This window comes from Balaenoptera musculus, chromosome 17 (genome assembly GCF_009873245.2).
Source record: "Balaenoptera musculus isolate JJ_BM4_2016_0621 chromosome 17, mBalMus1.pri.v3, whole genome shotgun sequence".
In the NCBI taxonomy this organism is placed as follows: Eukaryota; Metazoa; Chordata; class Mammalia; order Artiodactyla; family Balaenopteridae; genus Balaenoptera; species Balaenoptera musculus.
In genome coordinates this window covers 8963204-8984831 of record NC_045801.1, presented here as the reverse complement: position 1 = coordinate 8984831, position 21628 = coordinate 8963204, and the positions used below count along the sequence as shown (strand labels likewise).

Sequence of the window (21628 nt, the reverse complement as noted above, 5' to 3'; positions counted from 1 at the left end):
CCTCTATTTCCTCTAGCACTTTATGAGAGTACTGTTGAACCTTCACAGGCATGGAATTTTATTGATTGTTTTGCTAGAAAGCTGGTAGCGGTTCTGGAAAGGGGAACCAAATAGTTGGGGAAGAGGGATGGAAAGGATGTTTGCTTTACTTGTAAACTTAATACTTTGGAATTTTGTCCTGTAAACACATTATCTACGTATTGTTAAATTATTTAAACAAGGAGGCCATGAGACTGAGGGAACTCTAATACCATAGACTTTTTTGTGCTTCTTTTGTAACTGTGATTTACCTCTTTTCTATTGGGGTTTGGTATTTTTCTGAAACACTTTCATGAATTTATATGTAATATTGATATTATATCTTCTTTGGTCTTTTGTGGTGTTTTTCCTCGGCAATGGGACATGTCAGCATTTGAAAAACTGTATATTGTCTTGTTTATTAGTTTACTGCCTGTTTTCCTGCCACTAAAATGTAGACCCCAGGAGGAATTTCTGTGCTGGGTACATGACAGGCCCTCAACAATTATTTGTTCAATGAGTGAATAAATGGATGAAATATAAATGAACAATACATGTTTATGAATGGTGGTTTTTGACATACAACTTTGGTTTAAAGTAACCAAAACTATTGCTTTTCCTTGGTGATTTCTGCCATTGTTAGCCAATCTCTGCAGAGAATAAAAGTAAATATTCACCTTTATCTCCACTTATATATTTATTTTTATTGAAGTATAGTTGATTTAGAATATCATATTAGTTTCAGGTATACAGCATACTTTTATTTCTTTTTTAAAATACTAAAAAATAATATTTAATTCTTTAATCCATATGAAATTTATTTTTGTATAAGGTGTGAAATAAGATGACAACCTGATATTTTCCTAATTAACCAATATCTCCCAATCTTATATAAAAATTAATTTGAAATGGATCATAGACCTAAAGGTAAAAAAGCTAAAATGATAAAGCCCCTAGAATAAAACAAAAGAGAATATCTATGAAGCTAAAGATTTCATGGACATGAAATAGGAAGCAACAATCCAAATAGAAATAAAATAATTCATTGGCGAGTTCACATCAGCCCATTCCCCACACCCTGCAGCAGGGAACAGCCATTGACCAAATATTCTCAGCGGTTGGTTACCACTATCCCAGTTCCAACACCGCTGAGGTAGAGTTATTCTGAAGCACATGTTTTGCACTGTCTCCTAGAGCTTTCCCACTGGGGCTGCTGACACTTTGTCTTGACTGCCTTTCCTTCCCTACTGCATGACCAGCACCCCCATACTTCCCAAATAAACCACTGTACTCATCTCCCTAGGGAGGCTTCTGCTTCTGGAAGGCTGCAAATTTAGGAAGTGTTTTACAGTTCAAATGTGAGTCTGCGTCTCACCATTTAGTCTCTGCAACAACCGTGGGACTCTCACGTTTCCCTCCAGGAGGAAGAGTAGGAACATGGTATAACCAGATTCCAAAATACCGACTAGGTTTCTACTGGAATCCCGCTCAAGTCTCTCTGAGCATCTCGTTTAATTTTCACGGTGGGCTGGGTACTTATTTGAAAAAAGATTCTCTATCTCCCTCTCTCTCTCTCTCTACCTACCTACCTATCTACCTACCTACCTATCTATCCCACTCTCTCTCTACCTACCTACCTATCTACCTACCTACCTATCTATCCCACTCTCCCTATACCACCCCTCTAGGGGGTCACAAAACACGAGCTGATCTCCCTGTGCTATGCGACTGCTTCCCACTAGCTATCTATTTTACATTTGGTAGTATATATATGTCCACGCCACTCTCTCACTTCATCCCAGCTTAACGTTCCCCCTCGCCATGTCCTCAAGTCCATTCCCTACATCTGCGTCTTTATTCCTGTCCTGCCCCTAGGTTCTTCAGAACCTTTTTTTTTTTTTTTTAGATTCCATATATATGTGTTAGCATACGGTATTTGTTTTTCTCTTTCTAACTTACTTCACTCTGCATGACAGACTCTAGGTCCATCCACCTCACTACAAATAACTCAGTTTGGTTTCTTTTTATGGCTGAGTAATATTCCATTGTATATATGTGCCACATCTTCTTTATCCCTTCATCTGTCAGTGGACACTTAGGTTGCTTCCATGTCCTGGCTATTGTAAATAGTGCTGCAATGAACATTGTGGTACATGACTCTTTTCGAGTTATGGTTTTCTCAGGGTATATGCCCAGTAGTGGGATTGTTGGGTCGTATGGTAGTTCTATTTTTAGTTTTTTAAGGAACCTTCATACTGTTCTCCATAGTGGCTGTATCAACTTACATTCCCACCAACAGTGCCAGAGGGTTCCCTTTTCTCCACACCCTCTCCAGCATTTATTGTTTCTAGATTTTTTGATGATGGCCATTCTGACTGCTGTGAGGTGATACCTCACTGTAGTTTTGATTTGCATTTCTCTAATGATTAGTGAGGTTGAGCATCCTTTCATGTGTTTGTTGGCAATCTGTATATCTTCATTGGAGAAATGTCTATTTAGGTCTTCTGCCCATTTTTGGATTGGGTTGTTTGTTTTTTTGATATTGAGCTGCATGAGCTGCTTGTAAATTTTGGAGATTAATCCTTTGTCAGTTGCTTCATTTGCAAATATTTTCTCCCATTCTAAGAGTTGTCTTTTCCTCTTGTTTATGGTTTCCTTTGCTGTGCAAAAGCTTTTAAGTTTCATTAGGTCCCATTTGTTTATTTTTGGTTCTATTTCCCTTTCTCTAGGAGATGGGTCAAAGGGATCTTGCTGTGATTTATGTCATAGAGTGTTCTGCCCATGTTTTCCTCTAAGAGTTTGATAGTGTTTGGCCTTACATTTAGGTCTTTAATCCATTTTGAGTTTATTTTTGTGTATGGTGTTAGGGAGTGTTCTAATTTCATTCTTTTACAAGTAGCTGTCCAGTTTTCCCAGCACCACTTATTGAAGAGGCTGTCTTTTTTCCATTGTATATTCTTGCCTCCTTTATCAAAGATAAGGTGACCATATGTGCGTGGGTTTATCTCTGGGCTTTCTATCCTGTCCCATTGATCTATATTTCTGTTTTTGTGCCAGTACTATATTGTCTTGATTACTGTATCTTTGTAGTATAATCTGATGTCCAGGAGCCTGATTCCTCCAGCTCCGTTTTCCTTTCTCAAGATTGCTTTGGCTATTCGGGGTCTTTTCTGTTTCCATACAAATTGTGAAATTTTTGGTTCTAGTTCTGTGAAAAATGCCAGTGGTAGTTTGATAGGGATTGCACTGAATCTGTAGATTGCTTTGGGTAGTATAGTCATTTTCACAATGTTGATTCTTCCAATCCAAGAACACGGTATATCTCTCCATCTGTTTGTATCATCTTTAATTTCTTTCATCAGTGTCTTAAAGTTTTCTGCATACAGGTCTTTTGTCTCCTTAGGTAGGTTTATTCCTAGGTATTTTATTCTTTTTGTTGCAATGGTAAATGGGAGTGTTTCCTTAATTTCACTTTCAGATTTTTCATCATTAGTGTATAGGAATGCAAGAGATTTCTGTGCATTAATTTTGTATCCTGCTACTTTACCAAATTCATTGATTAGCTCTAGTAGTTTTCTGGTGGCATCTTTAGGATTCTCTATGTATAGTATCATGTCATCTGCAAACAGTGACAGTTTTACTTCTTCTTTTCCAATTTGTATTCCTTTTATTTCTTTTTCTTCTCTGATTGCTGTGGCTAAAACTTCCAAAACTATGTTGAATAATAGTGGCGAGAGTGGGCAACCTTGTCTTGTTCCTGATCTTAGAGGAAAGGGTTTCAGTTTTTTACCATTGAGAATGATGTTGGCTGTGGGTTTGACATACATGGTCTTTATTATATTGAGGTTCCTACTTTCTGGAGGGTTTTTATCATAAATGGGAATTTTGAATTGAATTTTGTCAAAAGCTTTTTCTTCATGTATTGAGATGATCATATGGTTTTTATCCTTCAATTTGTTAATATGGTTTATCACATTGATTGATTTGCGTATACTGAAGAATCCTTGCATTCCTGGGATAAACCCTACTTGATCATGGTGTATGATCCTTTTAATGTGCTGTTGGACTCTGTTTGCTAGTATTTTCTTGAGGATTTTTGCATCTATGTTCATCAGTGATACTGGCCTGTAGTTTTCTTTCTTTGTGACACCTTTGTCTGGTTTTGGTATCAGGGTGATGGTGGCCTCGTAGAATGAGTTTGGGAGTGTTCCTCCCTCTGCTATATTTTGGAAGAGTTTGAGAAGGATAGGTGTCAGCTCTTCCCTAAATGTTTGATAGAATTCTCCTGTGAAGCCATCTGGTCCTGGGCTTTTGTTTGTTGGAAGATTTTTAATCACAGTTTCAATTTCAGTGCTTGTGATTGGTTTGTTTATATTTTCTATTTCTTCCTGGTTCAGTCTTGGAAGGTTGTGCTTTTCTAAGAATTTGTCCATTTCCTCCAGGTTGTCCATTTTATTGGCATACAGTTGCTTGTAGTCATCTCTCATGATCCTTTGTATTTCTGCAGTGTCAGTTGTTACTTCTCCTTTTTCATTTCAAATTCTATTGATTTGAGTCTTTTGCCTTTTTTTTCTTGATGACTCTGGCTAATGGTTTATCAGTTTTGTTTATCTTCTCAAAGAACCAGCTTTCAGTTTTATTGATCTTTGCTATCATTTCCTTCATTTCTTTTTCATTTATTTCGATCGGATCTTTATGATTTCTTTCCTTCTGCTAACTTTGGGGTTTTTTTGTTCTTCTTTCACTAATTGCTTTAGGTGCAATGTTACGTTGTTTATTTGGGTTGTGTAGGCTTCCTGGTGGAGGGGACTGGTGCCTGTGTTCTGATGGATGAGGCTGGATCTTGTCTTTCTGGTGGGAAGGACTGCATCTGGTGGTGTGTTTTGGGGTGTCTGTGAACTTAGTATTTTTAGGCAGCCTCTCTGTTAATGGGTGGGGTTGTGTTCCTGTATTGCTAGTTGTTTGGCATGGGGTGTCCAGCACTGGAGCTTGCTGGTCATTGAGTGGAGCTGGGTCTTAGTGTTGAGACGGAGATCTCTGGGAGAGCTCTCGCTGATTGGTATTACAAGGGGCTGGGAAGTCTCTGTTGGACCAATGTCCTGAACTTAGCTCTCCCACCTCAGAGGCTCAGGCCTGAAACCTGGCTGGAGCACCAAGACCGTGTCAGCCACATGGCTCAGAAGAAAAGGGAGAAAAGAATAAATAAATAAATAAATAAAATAAAATAAAATAAAATAAAATAAAATAAAATAAAATAAAATAAAATAATTAAAATTAAAAATTAGAAAATAATTATTTAAATAAAAAAAATTAAAAAGTAATTAAACAAAAAAGAAGAGAGCATCCAAACCAATAAACAAATTCACCAATGATAACAAGTGCTAAAAACTATTTAAAAAAATAAAATGGACAGACAGAACCCTAGGACAAATGGTAAAAGCAAACCTATACAGACAAAATCACACAAAGAAGCATAAACATAGACACTCACAAAAAGAGAAAAAGGAAATATATATATATGTATATATATTAAAATAAAGGAAGAGAGCGACCAAATCAATAAACAAATCTACCAATGATAATAAGCTCTAAATACTAAACTAAGGTAAACATAAAACTAGAAACAAATTAGATGCAGAAAGAAAACCCCAAGTCTACAGTTGCTCCCAAAGTCCACCGCCTCAATTTTAGGATGATTCATTGTCTATTCAGGTATTGCACAGATGCAGGGTACATCGAGTTGATTGTGGAGCTTTAATCCGCTGCTCCTGAGGCTGCTGGGAGAGATTTCCCTTTCTCTTCTTTGTTCGCACAGCTCCCGGGGTTCAGCTTTGGATTTGGCCCCGCCTCTGCCTGTAGGTCACCTGAGGGTGTCTGTTTTCACCCAGAGAGGATGGGGTTAAAGGATCAGCTGATTCGGGGGCTCTGGCTCACTCAGGCCGGGGGGAGGGAGGGGTACAGAGGAGGCGGGGCGAGCCTGCGGCGGCAGAGGCCAGCGTGACATTGCACCAGCTTGAGGTGCGCCATGCGTTCTCCCGGGGAAGTTGTCCCCGGATCACGGGACCCTGGCCGTGGCGGGCTGCACAGGCTCCGGGAGGGGCGGTGTGGAGAGTGACCTGTGCTCGCACACAGGCTTCTTGGTGGCTGCAGCAGCCTTAGTGTCTCATGCCCGTCTCTGGGGTCCGCGCTGATAGCTGCGGCTTGAGTCTGTCTCTGGAGCTCATTTAGGCAGCGCTCTGAATCCCCTCTCCTCGCACACCCCAAACCAATGGTCTCTTGCCTCTTAGGCAGGTCCAGACATTTTCCCGGACTCCCTCCCGCCTGGCTGTGGTGCACTAGCCCCTTCAGGCTGTGTTCACGCCGCCAACCCCAGTCCTCTCCCTGGGGTCTGACCTCCGAAGCCCGAGCCTCAGCTCCCAGCCCCGCCCGCCCTGGCGGGTGAGCAGACAAGCCTCTCGGGCTGGTGAGTGCTGGTCGGCACCGATCCTCTGTGCGGGAATCTCTCTGCTTTGCCCTCTGCACCCCTGTTGCTGTGCTCTCCTCTGTGGCTCTGAAGCTTCCCCCCTGCCACCCCCAGTCTCCACCAGTGAAGGGGCTTCCTAATGTGTGGAAACTTTTCCTCCTTCACAGCTCCCTCCCAGAGGTGCAGGTCCCACCCCTATTCTTTTGTCTCCGTTTTTCCTTTTTTCTTTTGCCCTACCCAGGTACGTGGGGAGTTTCTTGCCTTTTGGGAAGTCTGAGGTCTTCTGCCAGCGTTCAGTAGGTGTTCTGTAGGAGTTGTTCCACATGTAGATGTATTTGTGGGGAGGAAGGTGATCTTCATGTCTTACTCCTCCACCATCTTGAAGGTCCTCTCCCAAATATCATTTTCAAAGATAGGTAGGTCTTTTTTAGATTATCAGAATGATATTATCTTTTTCTTGTGATACATTACTTTTTTTTGTAGGGCCTATTTACATTTTTCTTCTTCTGTTTTTTAAAAAAATTGAAAATTAAATTAAAAATTTTAAATTAAAAAATTAAAAACATTAAAAGGTATAATTAAAAGATTTATATTAAAATTTTCACTTAAAATTGAAATTAAAAATTTTTTCTTCTTCTTTTTAAAGAATGATAAGACCTATTCAGACTTGGTGTTTATGTCATCAGTCAAGATAAGTGGGTTTTCCTTGAGTCTTTTTTTTTTTAAATTGGGTCTATTTTTTCAGTGCTGGAAGTTTTAGGAATGAGCTGAGGATGAGAAGTAATGTTCTAAAAGAGTAGAAGTATGAATGGAACAGGAAAACCTAGCAAGATGACCAGGAGGCCCTCACTATAGACCCTCTTGAAATTAACATTCAGAGAATAAAAGTGAGCTTATGTTGGGTACGTTGCAAGCATATTTGAGTAGAGAGAAAGTACTGAGAAACACGTGTCCAAATAATAAGGGAAAAGGGAGTCTGAGACTGTGTTTTTTAGAATCACGGTGTGTGATATTGATCTTAATACGTGACCTTCGTCTCCTGTGCTCAATATAGCAGAATCAAGCAAGATGTTCACCAACTGAAGTTGTAAATATATTTTGCTGTTCAGTTCAGATGGCACCTTCTTTAATCTCAGTTAATTATTCTGAAAGAACACCCAAAGGAAATCATGAAGCATATTCTTGGAGTGTTCCTGGAACTTGTCAATTGAGAACCTAGATGGGAGTTTAATTGAATGATGATGCAAGGTTCTCCATGAAGGCAACATTTCAGTTAAATCTTGTTAAGTTGGACTGTGGTGAGATCATGTGTCAGACCCTTCCAGGCTGATGATGATAAGACTGTGTATGGACATATCACTTAGTCTGACCACACATTTCAGAAAACATACCGAAGGCCAAGCGTAAACTCTTGGAAAATGCCATGGGGAATAATCCTACTCAGAATAGGAACTAAAATCATACATACAGTACCTATAAATAAACTTTAGAAAATATGTAGCATCTATAGAGAGCAAACTGCAAAGCAAAACTTCTGAGGGACATAAAATATGAGTAATAAATGGAAAATACATTATTGTAGTGAGGATTCGATTATGTAGATATATCAATTCATTCCCAGAACAATCTATAAATTCAATGCAATCTCAATAATAAAAATATTTACTAATAGGAATTCATATTGATTAACTTGACAATATTGATTATTAGTAATGGATAATATTAATTAACAGTAACATGAATGCAGTGTGTATTATGTCCCAAGTGCTCACCTAGGTGCTTTACATATTAATTTATATAGTCCTCAAAACAACCTTTTGCGGTATGAATGATCATTCATATCATTTTATGGACAAGGAGTCTGAGGCACAGCACAGAGGGGTTAATAATTTGCTCAAGGTCACACAGCTGCTGAGCAGAAGTATCAGGATTTAACCCAGGTTCTCTGGCTCCAGAGCCCATTCCTTTAATCATCTCTTTTCACTCTCTCTAAAGGGTAATAGCAATAAAAATTCAAATGGCATTTCTGGAGGCAGAATTTGATAAAATTATTTGAAAGTTAATCTGGAATAATACACATGGACAAACAATGAGGAAATGGTTGAGGAGGGAGGAGAGTAATTAGGGGAGATTCGTGTTCTAAATATTAAAATGTATTTTAAAGATGCATTGAATGCATTCACTTGTTCAACAAAAATTTACTGAATACCTACTCTTTGCCAGTCTCTGTTCTAGGTGCCAGTGACACAGTAGTAACAAGAACAGACAAAAGTCCCTACTTTCATGAAGCTTAAATTTTTGTTGAGGGAGATAGACAAAGAAATAAACAATTAAATACATGCACTGTCCAGTGGTGATATATTCTATGAAGAAAAATACAGCAGGAACAGGGGATAGAGAGTACTGGGATGGGGAAGGGGAAACTTTTAAAATATCGGGATCAGGAAAGACCCCATGGTAAAATAACACTTAAGAAAAAAAAAAAAAAACTGAAGGAAGGGAGAGAACAAATCATGAGGATATCTGGGAGAAGGGCATTCCAGCAGAGTGAACAGTATGCGCAAAGGCCCTGGGGTAGGAGGATGCCTGTCATATTTGTGAAATAGTAAGGAGGCCAAGGTGGCTGGAATGATTAGAGGGTAAAGTGGTAGAAGGTAACATCAGAGAGATAATGGCAGGTGGAGGTTATCAGGGGATTTTGCTTTTAACTCTGAATGACTAGAAAACAAGACTTGGTCTGATTTACATATACTATAAAATGATCATTTGGCTGCTGTGCTGAACAAAGAAGAATAGTGAATTTCTGGTAGACAGATGACACCCATAGGTCCATGTTTCTTGACTGGATATATCTAATGTAATAAAAGGCACTGGAGACTGAGACTCTACACCAATCCCAAAAGCTAAGACTAATGAATACAACAGTGCCGGAAGTTAGAGAGAAATGCCACTGACAAGTGGAGCAGGATTGAGAAAAGCCTCATGAAACACAGAATGTTTCCTACTCCTCTATTACCTGGGCAGTTGACCTTCTATTCCCTAATGCCACTTTCTGAGAAAGCCAGAGTACCTTTGCATCCACTACCCCACCTGCCACTTCTAGCCAAGACATCAACCCTTGAAATCATGGTGGAGGAGATGGCCTTCTGGGAGATGTGGTACCCACGAGTTACGTTATAAAGATGGCAGATAGAGACAGGAATTCTGTAGGGAATGGCAGGGATTGTGATATCTGTGTAGTCTATCAACCCACAGATTACAGACTTGGTGGCAGATGTTGGAAAGCATCTGGTATTGTAGAGCTAGCATGAGATGAAAGTCCCTGGGATGTGGAGCTGAGCTGGGAGAACCCGCCAGCAGGTCAGCAACAGAATATCCAGCCATGACCCCTGTGACAGGGAACAGACTTAACGAAACTTGCCTATTTATCGGTACCCAGTCTGTATAGATCAAGCTTCATTTAGGGGTAGGGAAGGGAAAAAGATCCATTTGACATCTGTGACAAAATACTGAATGAAGTGTCTAATAAGAAATATTTGAGCATTTTGTGGATTCCATTACAAATTGTGTCCTTGAAAAAATGTATACAAAGTTAATCACTGAATTTCCCCAGATAAACACAATATAATCATCACAGCACAGACATCATCAAATAGATTAGCTTTTCACAAGTATTCTTTACAAATGCCATCACCAAGAAGGAACAACTAAACAGCAAATTTGATCTTCTTTTCATTAATTTAGAGTATCCAAGTATTATAAACTACTAAGGACTATATTAGATACTTCCTGAAGTACTAAGTTATCACTTAACATATTGACCACACTGTTCTGTGAATGAATCAAAAGCATACCTAAGTGTCTACCTGATCTTTACAAAATGCTTTAAAATTCCAAGAAGATGCCTCTGTCGTTATAACGCAAGTCAGACATGGACAATTCCACAGTAAGGTAGAAGCCTAGACACACAAAATGGCTCAGTGGCTGAAACTTCGGTACTTCAATTGTTTCAATCAATAGGAATTATGAAGATGTTAACTTTTAGTAACACATATTTTTAATAATAAGCATAAGTGAAGTTAGAATTTTATTTTTTAACTTTTGATGACTTTTTAAATTTAATTTTTAAGAAAAAGCTTTTGTTCTTTGAGCTTTACAGTCCTTACAAATACCTAACTCATGAGTGAAAAACAACTAATTCAGGGCAAGAAATAGCTACCTTTTAGGAGGAATAATGACAGAGGTATATAAAAGAAATGATAAAAGTAAATAAATTAATAATTAATAATTTAATAATTAAAAGGAATAATGATAGAGATAGCTTCACATCCATGTTACTTTTAGACAGTAGTCTAAAATCTTAAAAACTATATACCTCAAAGGAAAAAATGTTACTCATAGTTTCTTACTGAGAAAAAAAAAGAACCATTCTGATTCTTTCTATGTAAATTATCTCATCTTCAACCAAACACTTCTAAAATGCCTTTTCTTTAATAAGCCATTTTCTATACTTTTTATGTGTATTTAACATGAAGATTTAAACAGATATAAAGACAAAAAGGATAACGGAAATAGAATGTTGTATTCATTTAAAAGATCCATAAGCAGAGATAGTAGAGGTCTTCTGATCAACTGCCTGGCACCCTGTAAAAGGTACACAAATCATACGTCTTGATTTCCTTTTAGGAAAATGGCAGTTACCACTTAATCTTTGGTTTTTCAGTTAGAATGGAAATTTCAAAAAAAGAAAGAAAGAAGAATGCTAATCGCAGTGTCATTCAAATGTCTCTGTTGAAACACTGAGGTAATTGGGTTATCGCTTAGATTTCCCTATAGGATATTCTAACTGGCATAGAAGCATTTCCTTAATTTGTTGTAGTCAACAAGGACAATGCGATTCTTACAGTTGTGTTTGTTGTTTTATTCCTTGACAACAAATTGTATTTGCTGTCTTACTGCCTCTGAGTAAAAATACATAACTGATTACTCACAATCTGTTACAAAACTGGCTTTGGGAACATGAAGGATTATTAAACCATTATAGAAACCTTATTGGTTAATCAAGTTTATAATCTTTGTGTCCCCCAGGTCCCTTTTCTTTCTCACAAGGAGAACTCCATGTTGACTGGTTTATCTACGCTTCCCCTTTGAAACCTGAGTGACTGGGGCAAAGCTGACCCTACCCGTAGCTCATGGGATGAGATAACAGTAACCAAACATAAAATAATAGGAATGAAGAAAGGACTACCATCTTTTTGGCCAGAGGTTGGTTTCATTGTCCAGGGTTAAGCTCATCAAGATTTTTAGCCTCTTCAGCTAAATTAGCCAGATCAGTCCAGAGGAGCTTTTATTCCATGGTGATGGGAGAGGTCCTCTCTCTGGTCTTTCTCTGATTCTCTGTCTTTCCATTTTTGTGCAAGGTAAGAACAAGAAAGCAAGTCACCCCAGTTACAGCTAGTGCTCACGTCAAGAAGGAAGCAGGTCTGAGTACAGAGCTAACACATCAGAGAGGGCCTGACCCTCCCCTGACTGGGCCCTCCCAACCTTCCGTATCTTGTTACAAGAGTTGAAACACTTCTTTACGGTTAAAGCCAATTCTGTTTGGGGTTTCTGCAGCTTGCAGCACAAAACATCCTAACTCATTCATAGAGCCTGTATTGAGGAATCGGAATATTCCATATAGACAGATGAATATTTTTAAAGTTTTATTTCCTTAAGTTCTTTCAGGGTTGTCATCTATCCATGTTAAGTCTGTTCAGGCTTCTAAACAGCTTCTGTCTCAGACATTCAGCTCTGAGATCAAAGTTATAGAGCCTGACAGTCAGCGGAGGGAACCCTACCAGCCATTAGAAGTCAGCCATATCAAAAGTACACATATAGTTTTGTTCTCTATGTCTGTGAGTCTGTTCCCGTGCTGTATACAGATTCACTTGCATTATTTTTTAGATTCTACATGTAAGTGATATCTTATAGTATTGTCTTTCTCTGTCTGACTTACTAAGCATGAGAGGGAGGGGGAGGGACAAATTAGGAGGATGTGATTAACAGATAAAAATTACTATCCATAAAATAGATAAGCAGCAGGGATTTACTACAAAACACAGAGAATTATATTCGTTATCTTTTAATAACCTATACTGGAATGTAATCTGCAAAAAAAACCCAAAAAACAAAAAACGAATCACTTTGCTGTATACTTGAAACTAGCGCAATATTGTAAATCAACTATACTTCAATTAAAAAAAACTGAAAAAAATACATATACAACACTTCTCCTCCCAAATAAAAGACAAAAAAGCGTTTTAGTTTAAAATACTATCTAGCCCATGTCATACAAATAATACAAAGAGCGACAATGATGGCATCAATATTCATTGCGTGCTCACTATGCTATGAATTTTATGTGTATTATCTTTCTTAAAAGCGATATTAGGAAAAAGAGGCCCAGAACCAGGTTAATAACTTGCCCAAAGTCACGAATCTAGTAAGCTCAATATTTGGAATTCAATCACACTTTTTTAAGAGACCCAAGGCCTACTACATCTCCTTTCAAAGTTATTGGTAAGGCAAGTACTGATTACCATGTGCCGGGCATGCTCACGGCGCCTGTGATTTATGCACCCCTCCTCCACTCTCTGGTCTGCCAGGTAGGAAGGCTGGGAGGCTAGAACTGCAGGTAGGAGGAGTTACCACAGTCACAGCGTCCTGGTCCCAGCTCTCCCTTCTCACAGGCCTTTGTTCTCCTACCTGAGCCGGTCCAAGTAGATTTTCTGGCTCTCTCAGCCAAAAAGACCTTGATCACAAGTCATCAGGAGCCCTGCTAGGCCACGTTCCTCTAGGAATTGAGACTTGAGCTTGATCCAAATAAGGCTACCTACCTTGGGCATGTAGACCACCAGATGTCCTGTTGTCTGAGCTCTTCTAGCAGAGCTGCTGTCAGGTTTGACTTCTGCAGGAAGGACCAGCTGAAATGGCTGAAAGCAAACAGGAAGTGTGGAGAGTGAGTGCATATTACACAAGGGGGTTACTTTAAGAGGTGTTTTCAGTACAAATTTAAGATTCACCATTTATTTAAAAAATCTGCTTAGGCTTATTAGGAAAAAAAGTAAAATATGGGCAATGCTTGATATGCATGAACTATTTTACCAATTTTAATGAATTGTCTGAGGAACAGTTAGTCACAAATCGTGACTGGTCCATTTATGGGAACATGGCTGATAAAGGATTTATAGATAAAACTTCTTGTCATAAAACATCAACATGTTTCCATTTTAAAGTCTTCAAGCGAACTGATATGAATGCTCAGAATCAGCAAAAAATACTATTTCAAAAGTGATAAAGTTACAGTTGCTGTGAATGAAATCATTGACAATTTTAAATGGGTATATTATTTAAATGGGTATATTATTTTAAATGGGTACATTATTTAAATATAATTTCAAGCCTAGGCTACCCATACATGACTATCTTATCAGCTCTGAGAAAAAGTACTAACAAAACAGACACAGGTTAAAAATACAAATTTTATCAAGGTACATAACGGTCAGCAACCATTCCCGCTGCATACCACTCCCGTCGTTTAAAATCGTGTGTCTAAAAAAACAGCACTCTGACTGAGTTTCTCTTTTTCTATTTTAAAATCACTTAAATCTGTTTTGAGGCAAGCTAGTTTGAGTCAAGGCTGAGCTTCTGAAACGGGAACAGCCTATAGGGTTACACTTACCTTGCCTTTGACCATCACTCGCACGTAAGTTGGCTGTACATCAACATCGATTAAAGAGGTGTCCATATACCTTCAAAATTCAACAACCAAGTCTTATAATCTTCAAAACCATTTAAAGAAGTGCAAATACAAAGTCCCACTTAAGGGACCATTTTAAGTGAAGAAAGTTTACAATTTCCATGCTAAACAGGTCTTAGAATATTCATCTTAAATTAATGCCCAGACCGCCGGAAATTCAATATATCAGCAATTTCATTTTTAGACCCACAAGTACACTTGGCATTGATTGCCCCTTACCCCAAAATATCTGCGGCCTGAAACACCAGAGGGTTGCAGAAAACGGCTTGCCATGCTCTTTCATGAATATTTTATTTTAAACCCCTAAGGCTGACTTGAATAGCCAGGAATGCTGAATCCACTAAGCTCCTTCGTCCTTAGGGCTCTCGATTCCCTGCAGCTGTTCTGCAGCTGCCCCATCCTACCTCTCCTGGAAGACTGGCTCCGAATGCACATCCTGCCCAACAAGCCCAGCCCTCTCCCTCTATGGCAGTGACCTCAGGATTGGGGGCAATTGTTCTCCTTTACTTCATGAGCAGAGGAAAGGTTTAGATTCCACATCACTCGTTAAAATAAGAAGTTTGGCCAAATGATTATTTTTATGCATGTTAAAATATTTGAAAATGCAGTGATGATTCAAAAATCACAAACATTATGGCAGGTAGGACAATACAGGGGTGACAGGCTCAGGTTTTGGCCACACAGGCTTGTGAGGACTGACTCCACCTTCCCCTTCCTGCTATATTACCCTGGACCACATTCCTTAATCTTTCTAAGCCTCTGTCTCCTCACCTGTAAAATGAGGATACAAATAGTGCCTATCCCCTAAGATTGCTAAGAAGACACACGCACCATGCCTAGTACATAGTTAGTGGTAATAAAGCATCGGTACAATTAATGAAAAATTAAAATAATAAAAAGTAGAGTCAAGTTTTCCTACAACTTCATGTTTATTATCTACCACTTTAACTATGGATTACAGAGTCTTTTTTGTGCTTAGGGCCACCTAAAGTTCCTCTGCCCCGACCTACAAGGGTTTTGCATGTGCTGTTTCCCTCTGCCTAAAATAATCTTCCACCAGTCCTTTGTAGAGCTCGCTACATCTTACCCTTCAGTTTTCAGTGCTCACGTCCCTGGCTTTCCCTTTTTGCCCAGCCATCCCCTACACCGCCAACCGCCACACTACACACACCACTGCTCTCCATCCCTGAACTCTGTCCTTTTCCCGCGCGGCACTCTTCTCCCTTTGTAGTTGCCTGTTAGATGCCTGCCTATGTACTGCCTGCCATCCCCACTGGGCCGTAAACCCAGGAGAGCAGGGACTGTATTTAGAACAGGCCGGTTACAGTCTCCCAGCGCCTGGCACGTAGTAGGCATTCTACAGCTATTGCAGGAATAGAAGCAGGAAGCAGACATGAATGAATGAACTTTCATGCATACATCCATGTGCCAATGAAGATAACGAGGAACTTTAGTGTAATAGTTTGGACAGAATCATGGGAAGGGAAGGATTTTTCTACTTAGACAGGAGAAATAGCACCAGTCCTTGAAAAGGTACATGCATGGGGAAATGAGGAAAGTTTTCATTTGAGGATTAATGTTAAGTAGCTAATCGAGCTAAAAGGAGAAAGAGGTACACGTTCACTGAACTCCAGGAATAAGGCCTAAAAATGGAAAGGACGAAAAAGGGAATGTTTAACTGAAAAACAGCAGAAAGGGAAGCTCAGGGAGTTGGAGGAACAGAGAACATGCAGTCAGCTGGAGGAGGGCTGGGATGGAAGGCAGCCCTTCTTAAAGGCAGGCGACCTGGCAGCAAGAGGGCAGAGGACTGTTGGAGGCGTGGGAGACGCAGCTGAGTGTGATGAGAAGAGCTGCACCAACAGCCGGCCCCCGTTCACACCGGCCAAAGATGGACACAACCCAAGTGCCCGTCAATGGGTGAACGGATGAACAAAAGGGTGGTCTCTCCATTCAATGGAATATTAGTCAGCCACGAATATGCTACAACATGGATGAACCCTGAAGACTTTATACTAAGTGAAAGAAGCCAGACACAAAGGCCAGATATGATTCCATTTGTATGAAATATCCAGAATGGGCAAACCTATGGAGACAGAAAGCAGATGAGTGGTTGCCAGGGGAAGGGGGGAAATGAAGAGTGACTGCTTAAGGGGTATGGGGTTTCCTTATGTGTGAGAAAATTGCCTGGAAGTAGATAATGGTAATGGAGTTACAACATTGTGAATTTACTGAATGCCACTGAGTTGTACGATTGAAAGGGTTGAAATGGTGAATTTTAAGTTATGTGTATTTTATCACAATTAAAGAAACAAAGTTGGACCTAAGACTGAGGGTTCACATTCTGGCTTCTCCAATGACCATGTTTACTTTCACAAGACTCACCCCCCTTGGGTAATTCCAGGATAACAATCTCTCCCACGCCACTGGGTTACTGAGAAATTAAATGAGATAGAGCATGTAATAAAATCCCTCAAAAATAGAAATGCCTTTATTACAACTCATGAATGTAAATGTTCATTGATTCCATCATCAGTAATCATTCATTCATTCATCCATTTACTCCTGTACTTATTGAGCTCCTAACGGGTGTCAGACACTGTTTTAGGCGTTAGAGACATAAAGAGGTAGGAACAAACAAAACAAAGTTTCTGCCTCAACTACACATTTTTCAAAATACAGGTAAATTGAGAGTTTGCCAGGTAGAAATAAAAAAGCAGGGAGAGGTGGAAGGACGTGCTGAGGCAGGGGTGGTACTGGTCTATACTGGATGGTGAGGCAGAGAGGCCTCTATAATAAAGTGACATCTGAACGGAGGCCTGAAGGGCACGAGGACACCTAGGGTGAGAATGATACAGGCAGAGGGAGGTACAAGGACAAAAGTACTGGGGCATCAGTGGGTCTGAAAGGGCTGGAGAAGCAGAAAGGTCCTGAACGTGGATCCTGAAATCATCAGCTGGATACAGGAAGTGAGCCAGGACCTGGAATCTTCAAGGAGGGAGGCAGATGGCCTGGGTGTCTTTAAATGACTTCAACAAGGAAGCATGGAAGGTGACACAGGCTGATGGTGTGAATGTCACAGCTGTGGACAGTTGTGGGTTGGGGGAGAGCAGCTGTCAGGGTGCGGGGATGAGGGGTAAGCAAGCAGGGAGTGCGGGGGTGAAACCAGTCAGGATGTAGGACGTGGTCTGGGAAGAGGTGGCAGCCGGTGATAAAGAGGCAGCTGTTTATGTTTAAGAACGCAAGGGCTGTGACTGAGAATGAAAATAGCAAGAAATGCCATGAAATGAACGCATAATAAAATGTCTTTACCTATACACAGCCAGGTCCAGGACAATCTGGTTACGCTTTTCATCATCTCTCAAAGAGAAGTCAAGCCTAAGGAATAATCCATTTGGAGGGGAAAAAAAGAGGATGTATTTAGCGATACTTTATAGATAACCCCATCCCAGTATCAAAAGAAAATGTGATAAAAACTATGTCATAATCTTCAACGACAAACTTATTTTGGTAGCTGGTCAATAAAATCTGTTAGTTTAAAAATTTCAACAGAAACCTACAGCATATTCATAAATTATTCCTGTTTACATTGTTTCAATATGAGAATCCTGAACTACATAAAAAAAAAAAAAAATTAGCAGTGGTGCAGAGACAGAGACACCTGGTGGTTAAAGTTTTCTTTCCCATTTCATTCGGGTTTGCTAGAAGCAAACTAAAACACGGAATTATTGATGGGGAATTACATGTTGCGTTTGCTTGCCCTTATCCAGCATTCCATTCCTTAAGTTTTAAGCAGTCTTGTCTTTTTTCTTCTCCTTTCATTGGTGACCTTTCCCTAGCCCCCGGAAATGCTGAGATGCTGCCCATGATCTATCACTTCCATTTTATAGAAGAAGAAACAGGCTCAGAGAGGCTGACGTAGCTGGGAAAGAGGCCATGTGAGCCTTGGAGGCAGGATTTCATATCTCTAAGTCTTTCACCTGTACCCTGAGATTGAGTCCTAGGTATAACTTCCATACTATCGATGTACTGTTCAGAATTACTTGGTCAATTTTATTTTGAATATTTCACTTACCGTATTATTCTGCAAAGTGCAATACCCCAACAATATTAAAGAATGTAGGCTAAATTGTTTGGAGAAATGTAACACTAGCCCTAGGTTTGGCTGCCAGCGGGATGTCTGCTTGTGGCGGTCACTCTCACTGCTTTCAACACTCCTGCCGGGCGGGACCTCTTCATGTGCTCAAATGACCCATGTATTCTTGATCTCATCTCTGGGGCTTTTCTATGTGCTTTCCCCTCTGCCTTGATTGCTTATTCCCCCATTTTCCAGCCACCAACTTAAACTCTCCCTTCATATATCCCTTGAAAGGTAATTTCAGGGAGGTTTTCTATGGCAGACACTGATATTGCCCACTGTCTGCTCCCCCTTTATCCATAGTAACAGGGTCCCTGATTTTAATGAGGAATACGGCTCTGCAGGGTAAAGACCACATTCCCCAGCCTCCCTGGCAGCTAGATGAGATCATGTGATTTAATTCTGTAAAGAAAATGTGGTTTGGTGCTTTCCAGGTATTTTCCTTAAGAGAGGGGGTGTGTGCCACTTAACAGGCTATTGCAACCGTCCAGGCAAGAGGAGGCTGACTTCCTCTAAGGTGGTGGCAATGGAGTGAATGAGAAGGGGCGGGATTCTGGTAATTCTGAAGGAAGAGCTCACTGATAACACGAGGGAGAGAAGAACTGAGGATGAATCCGAGGTTTCGGTCTTGATACCCAGTGGGCGCTCACTCCTGAGCTGGAGGACACTGAGGGACGAGCAGGACCTGACGGTAAGTGGTTGTGGGGATGGAAGTGAGGATGTCTGCTTTAGCCACGATAAGCCTACGACACATAGTTTATATCCACATAGGAGAGCACATAGCTAGCTGCATATACAAGTCTTGAGCTCAGGGAAGAGGTTGGGTCTGGTTGTAAGTAACGGAGGGATAGTGTTGAAATCATGGTATTTGCTGAGATCTCAAAAGAGTGAATGTGGAAAGAGAAGATAGTTGAGGAGTTTGCCCCAGAGCACTTAGGAGACAAGACGGAAAGGATCCAGCAAAGCAGAAGAAGATGAGAAGGTAGTAGGGTCAAAGAATCAGAAGCAAAGGGAAGAACCTGTTTGGAGAAGGAAAGTATGAGCAATCTGGGCAAATCTGTTAGGTTAAGTAGATGGCTGAGATTTGAAAAGATGTGACTGAATATAGAAATGATGTGAACATGGAATATAGAAACGATGGGACTGCCGAAGCTTCTGTGGTCTCACTAGGGGCACGCAGAGCCCAGAGGGTCTCCCTCCAGCCCTGCTGTAGCCTGAAGAGAGACAGTCTCCCGACTAGATTTTTAAGTTCCTTGAAGGCAGAAATCTGTCATATTCACTTCCGTATCCCCAGGGGTTAGCATCATGTGTTGTGCTGCATTCATGACTTCTGGATAAAGAAGGGGTGTGTGTGTGTGTGTGTGTGTGTGTGTGTGTGTGGTGGGGTGGGGTGAGGTGGGGGTGAGATTATGAACTTGATCATGGAAACCACTAGAAATGGGCTAGCATGGGCAAGTCAGACACACCACCTATTACCTACGTGGCCTTGGGCAAGTCATTCACCCCTCAGTTCAAGTTTTTGACCTGTGAAGAAGAAATACTGCCTATCACACAAGACTGCTGTGAAGGTGGCGTGAATGACGCCTAGGAGTGATTCAGGACAGCGCCCCTTCTATTGTGGTAACAGCACAGCAAACGAAATGATCAAAGTAAACAGGTTTTGAGTAACGAAGCCAGCAAGCTTGAGTTCGTAGGCTTTTTCATCTGTATTTTGACTACAAAAGGCCTTTTCTGCCTGCTTTCTAGTTTTACATGTTAAAACAGCTAGATACTACCATACGTGAGGATTTCCAGTTGGAATATTTTTCCTCTCTCATCAGCTCCACTGAGGTATTTATATCAATTTCTTTCCTTAGCTCTCGAATGCTTTGCAGATGTGTTCCAGGCTATAAAGTAGGTGTATAGGAGATTTATCAGTATCCTCAGCCAGCTTGCTCATGGCAGAGTTTTAAAAATTAAGAAACACAACAATGATGCACTTGGAATTTTCAGGCATAAAACTGTACATGGTTCAAAGTTTCAGGAGACACAGAAATAACTAAGATTTCCATATGTCAAGGTCATGTTTTGGATGCCAAGAAGATGAAATATAACATTACACACTTGAAAGCATAATGATGTTCTGCTTTCAAATACACACAAAATGACATTCTTATTAGGCTCATCAAGTTTGTTAAGAGTGGTCAGATATATTCTCTGCAGAGCAAACGTGTCATTGAAATCATCGTATGACCAACACCACACATTCTACTTCTTCAAGTCTCCACTCGGCCTCACTTACTTGGGCTCATTTACATTCAGGGCTCTCCCATTCTCAGAGATCAGCACCCTGGGTGGTTTCACTTTCTTCTTTTTTTCACTTAATATTAGGGGTAGGTGGGAACATGGGGCGGGAGAGAGAAAAAAATAAACAAAGATAATATAAAAACAATTAATGTGTGAAACAGTTTAAGAAAAATTAATCAGGTATTTGTGAATACATCAGCAATTCACTGTGATGAAGTCCATTGCTGGGAACTGACAATCGAGCCAAATTTCTGTGTGATTATATCTATATCTGTAAAGGAAAAATGTGACCAAGACAATTTGCCAGATAATTCGAATGGGGGAGAAAACTCCTTTTCATGAAATAGCCATGAATATTTAAATGAGTCTATTTTATGCATGATTTACTCAGCTAACTGTTAATTCTCCATTTGTGTATACATCTTCTACTTTAGTGAAAATTACAGTTTTTAAAATGCCAAATAGAATCTATTTTATAGAAATAAAAATACCAGTACATAGGATCTACATAAAAGGATGTCTATCACAGCATCATCTGCAGTGGCAAAACCTTGGAACCATCAAGAATGTCCATCAATGGAGGAATGATTGGATTGACTGTGGTACATTCACGCTATGAAATATTTTGCAGCTATTGAAAAATGTGTTCACTCTTTACCTACTCATCTAGAAAGTTATAGAAAAGTGTTGATGATGATTTAGTGAGAACAAATACATAAAATATAAGTCCACTTTTGTTTTTAAGAAAAGACCCTCAATCCTACGTTTGCAGAAATCATTTATATGATTGTAGCAGGTGGAGGAAGTTCTGGTAGGATGGACCCAAGCCTGCTAACTCTTCTTACCATGAAGGGGCAGCGATAGGAGGGAAATAAATGGAGCAAAGAGGAAAGATTCATGGAATAACAAGAAAGAAAATGTGGAA

At 40.0% G+C, this 21628-nt stretch overlaps 1 protein-coding gene across 4 annotated transcripts in view; it reads right to left on the bottom strand.

The window, feature by feature from the left end:
• LRRC6 (leucine rich repeat containing 6) overlaps nt 1–21628 on the bottom strand; it is an 80659-nt gene that overhangs the window by 12294 nt on the left and 46737 nt on the right. For all 4 annotated transcript variants that reach the window (XM_036830883.1, XM_036830881.1, XM_036830880.1 and 1 more), the window contains 4 exons: nt 20699–20776; nt 17592–17657; nt 14205–14274; nt 13360–13455 (listed from right to left, as the gene is read on the bottom strand). In XM_036830883.1, coding sequence (XP_036686778.1) covers nt 13360–13455; nt 14205–14274; nt 17592–17657; nt 20699–20776 — 310 coding nt within the window. The remainder of the gene's footprint in view (nt 1–13359; nt 13456–14204; nt 14275–17591; nt 17658–20698; nt 20777–21628) is intronic.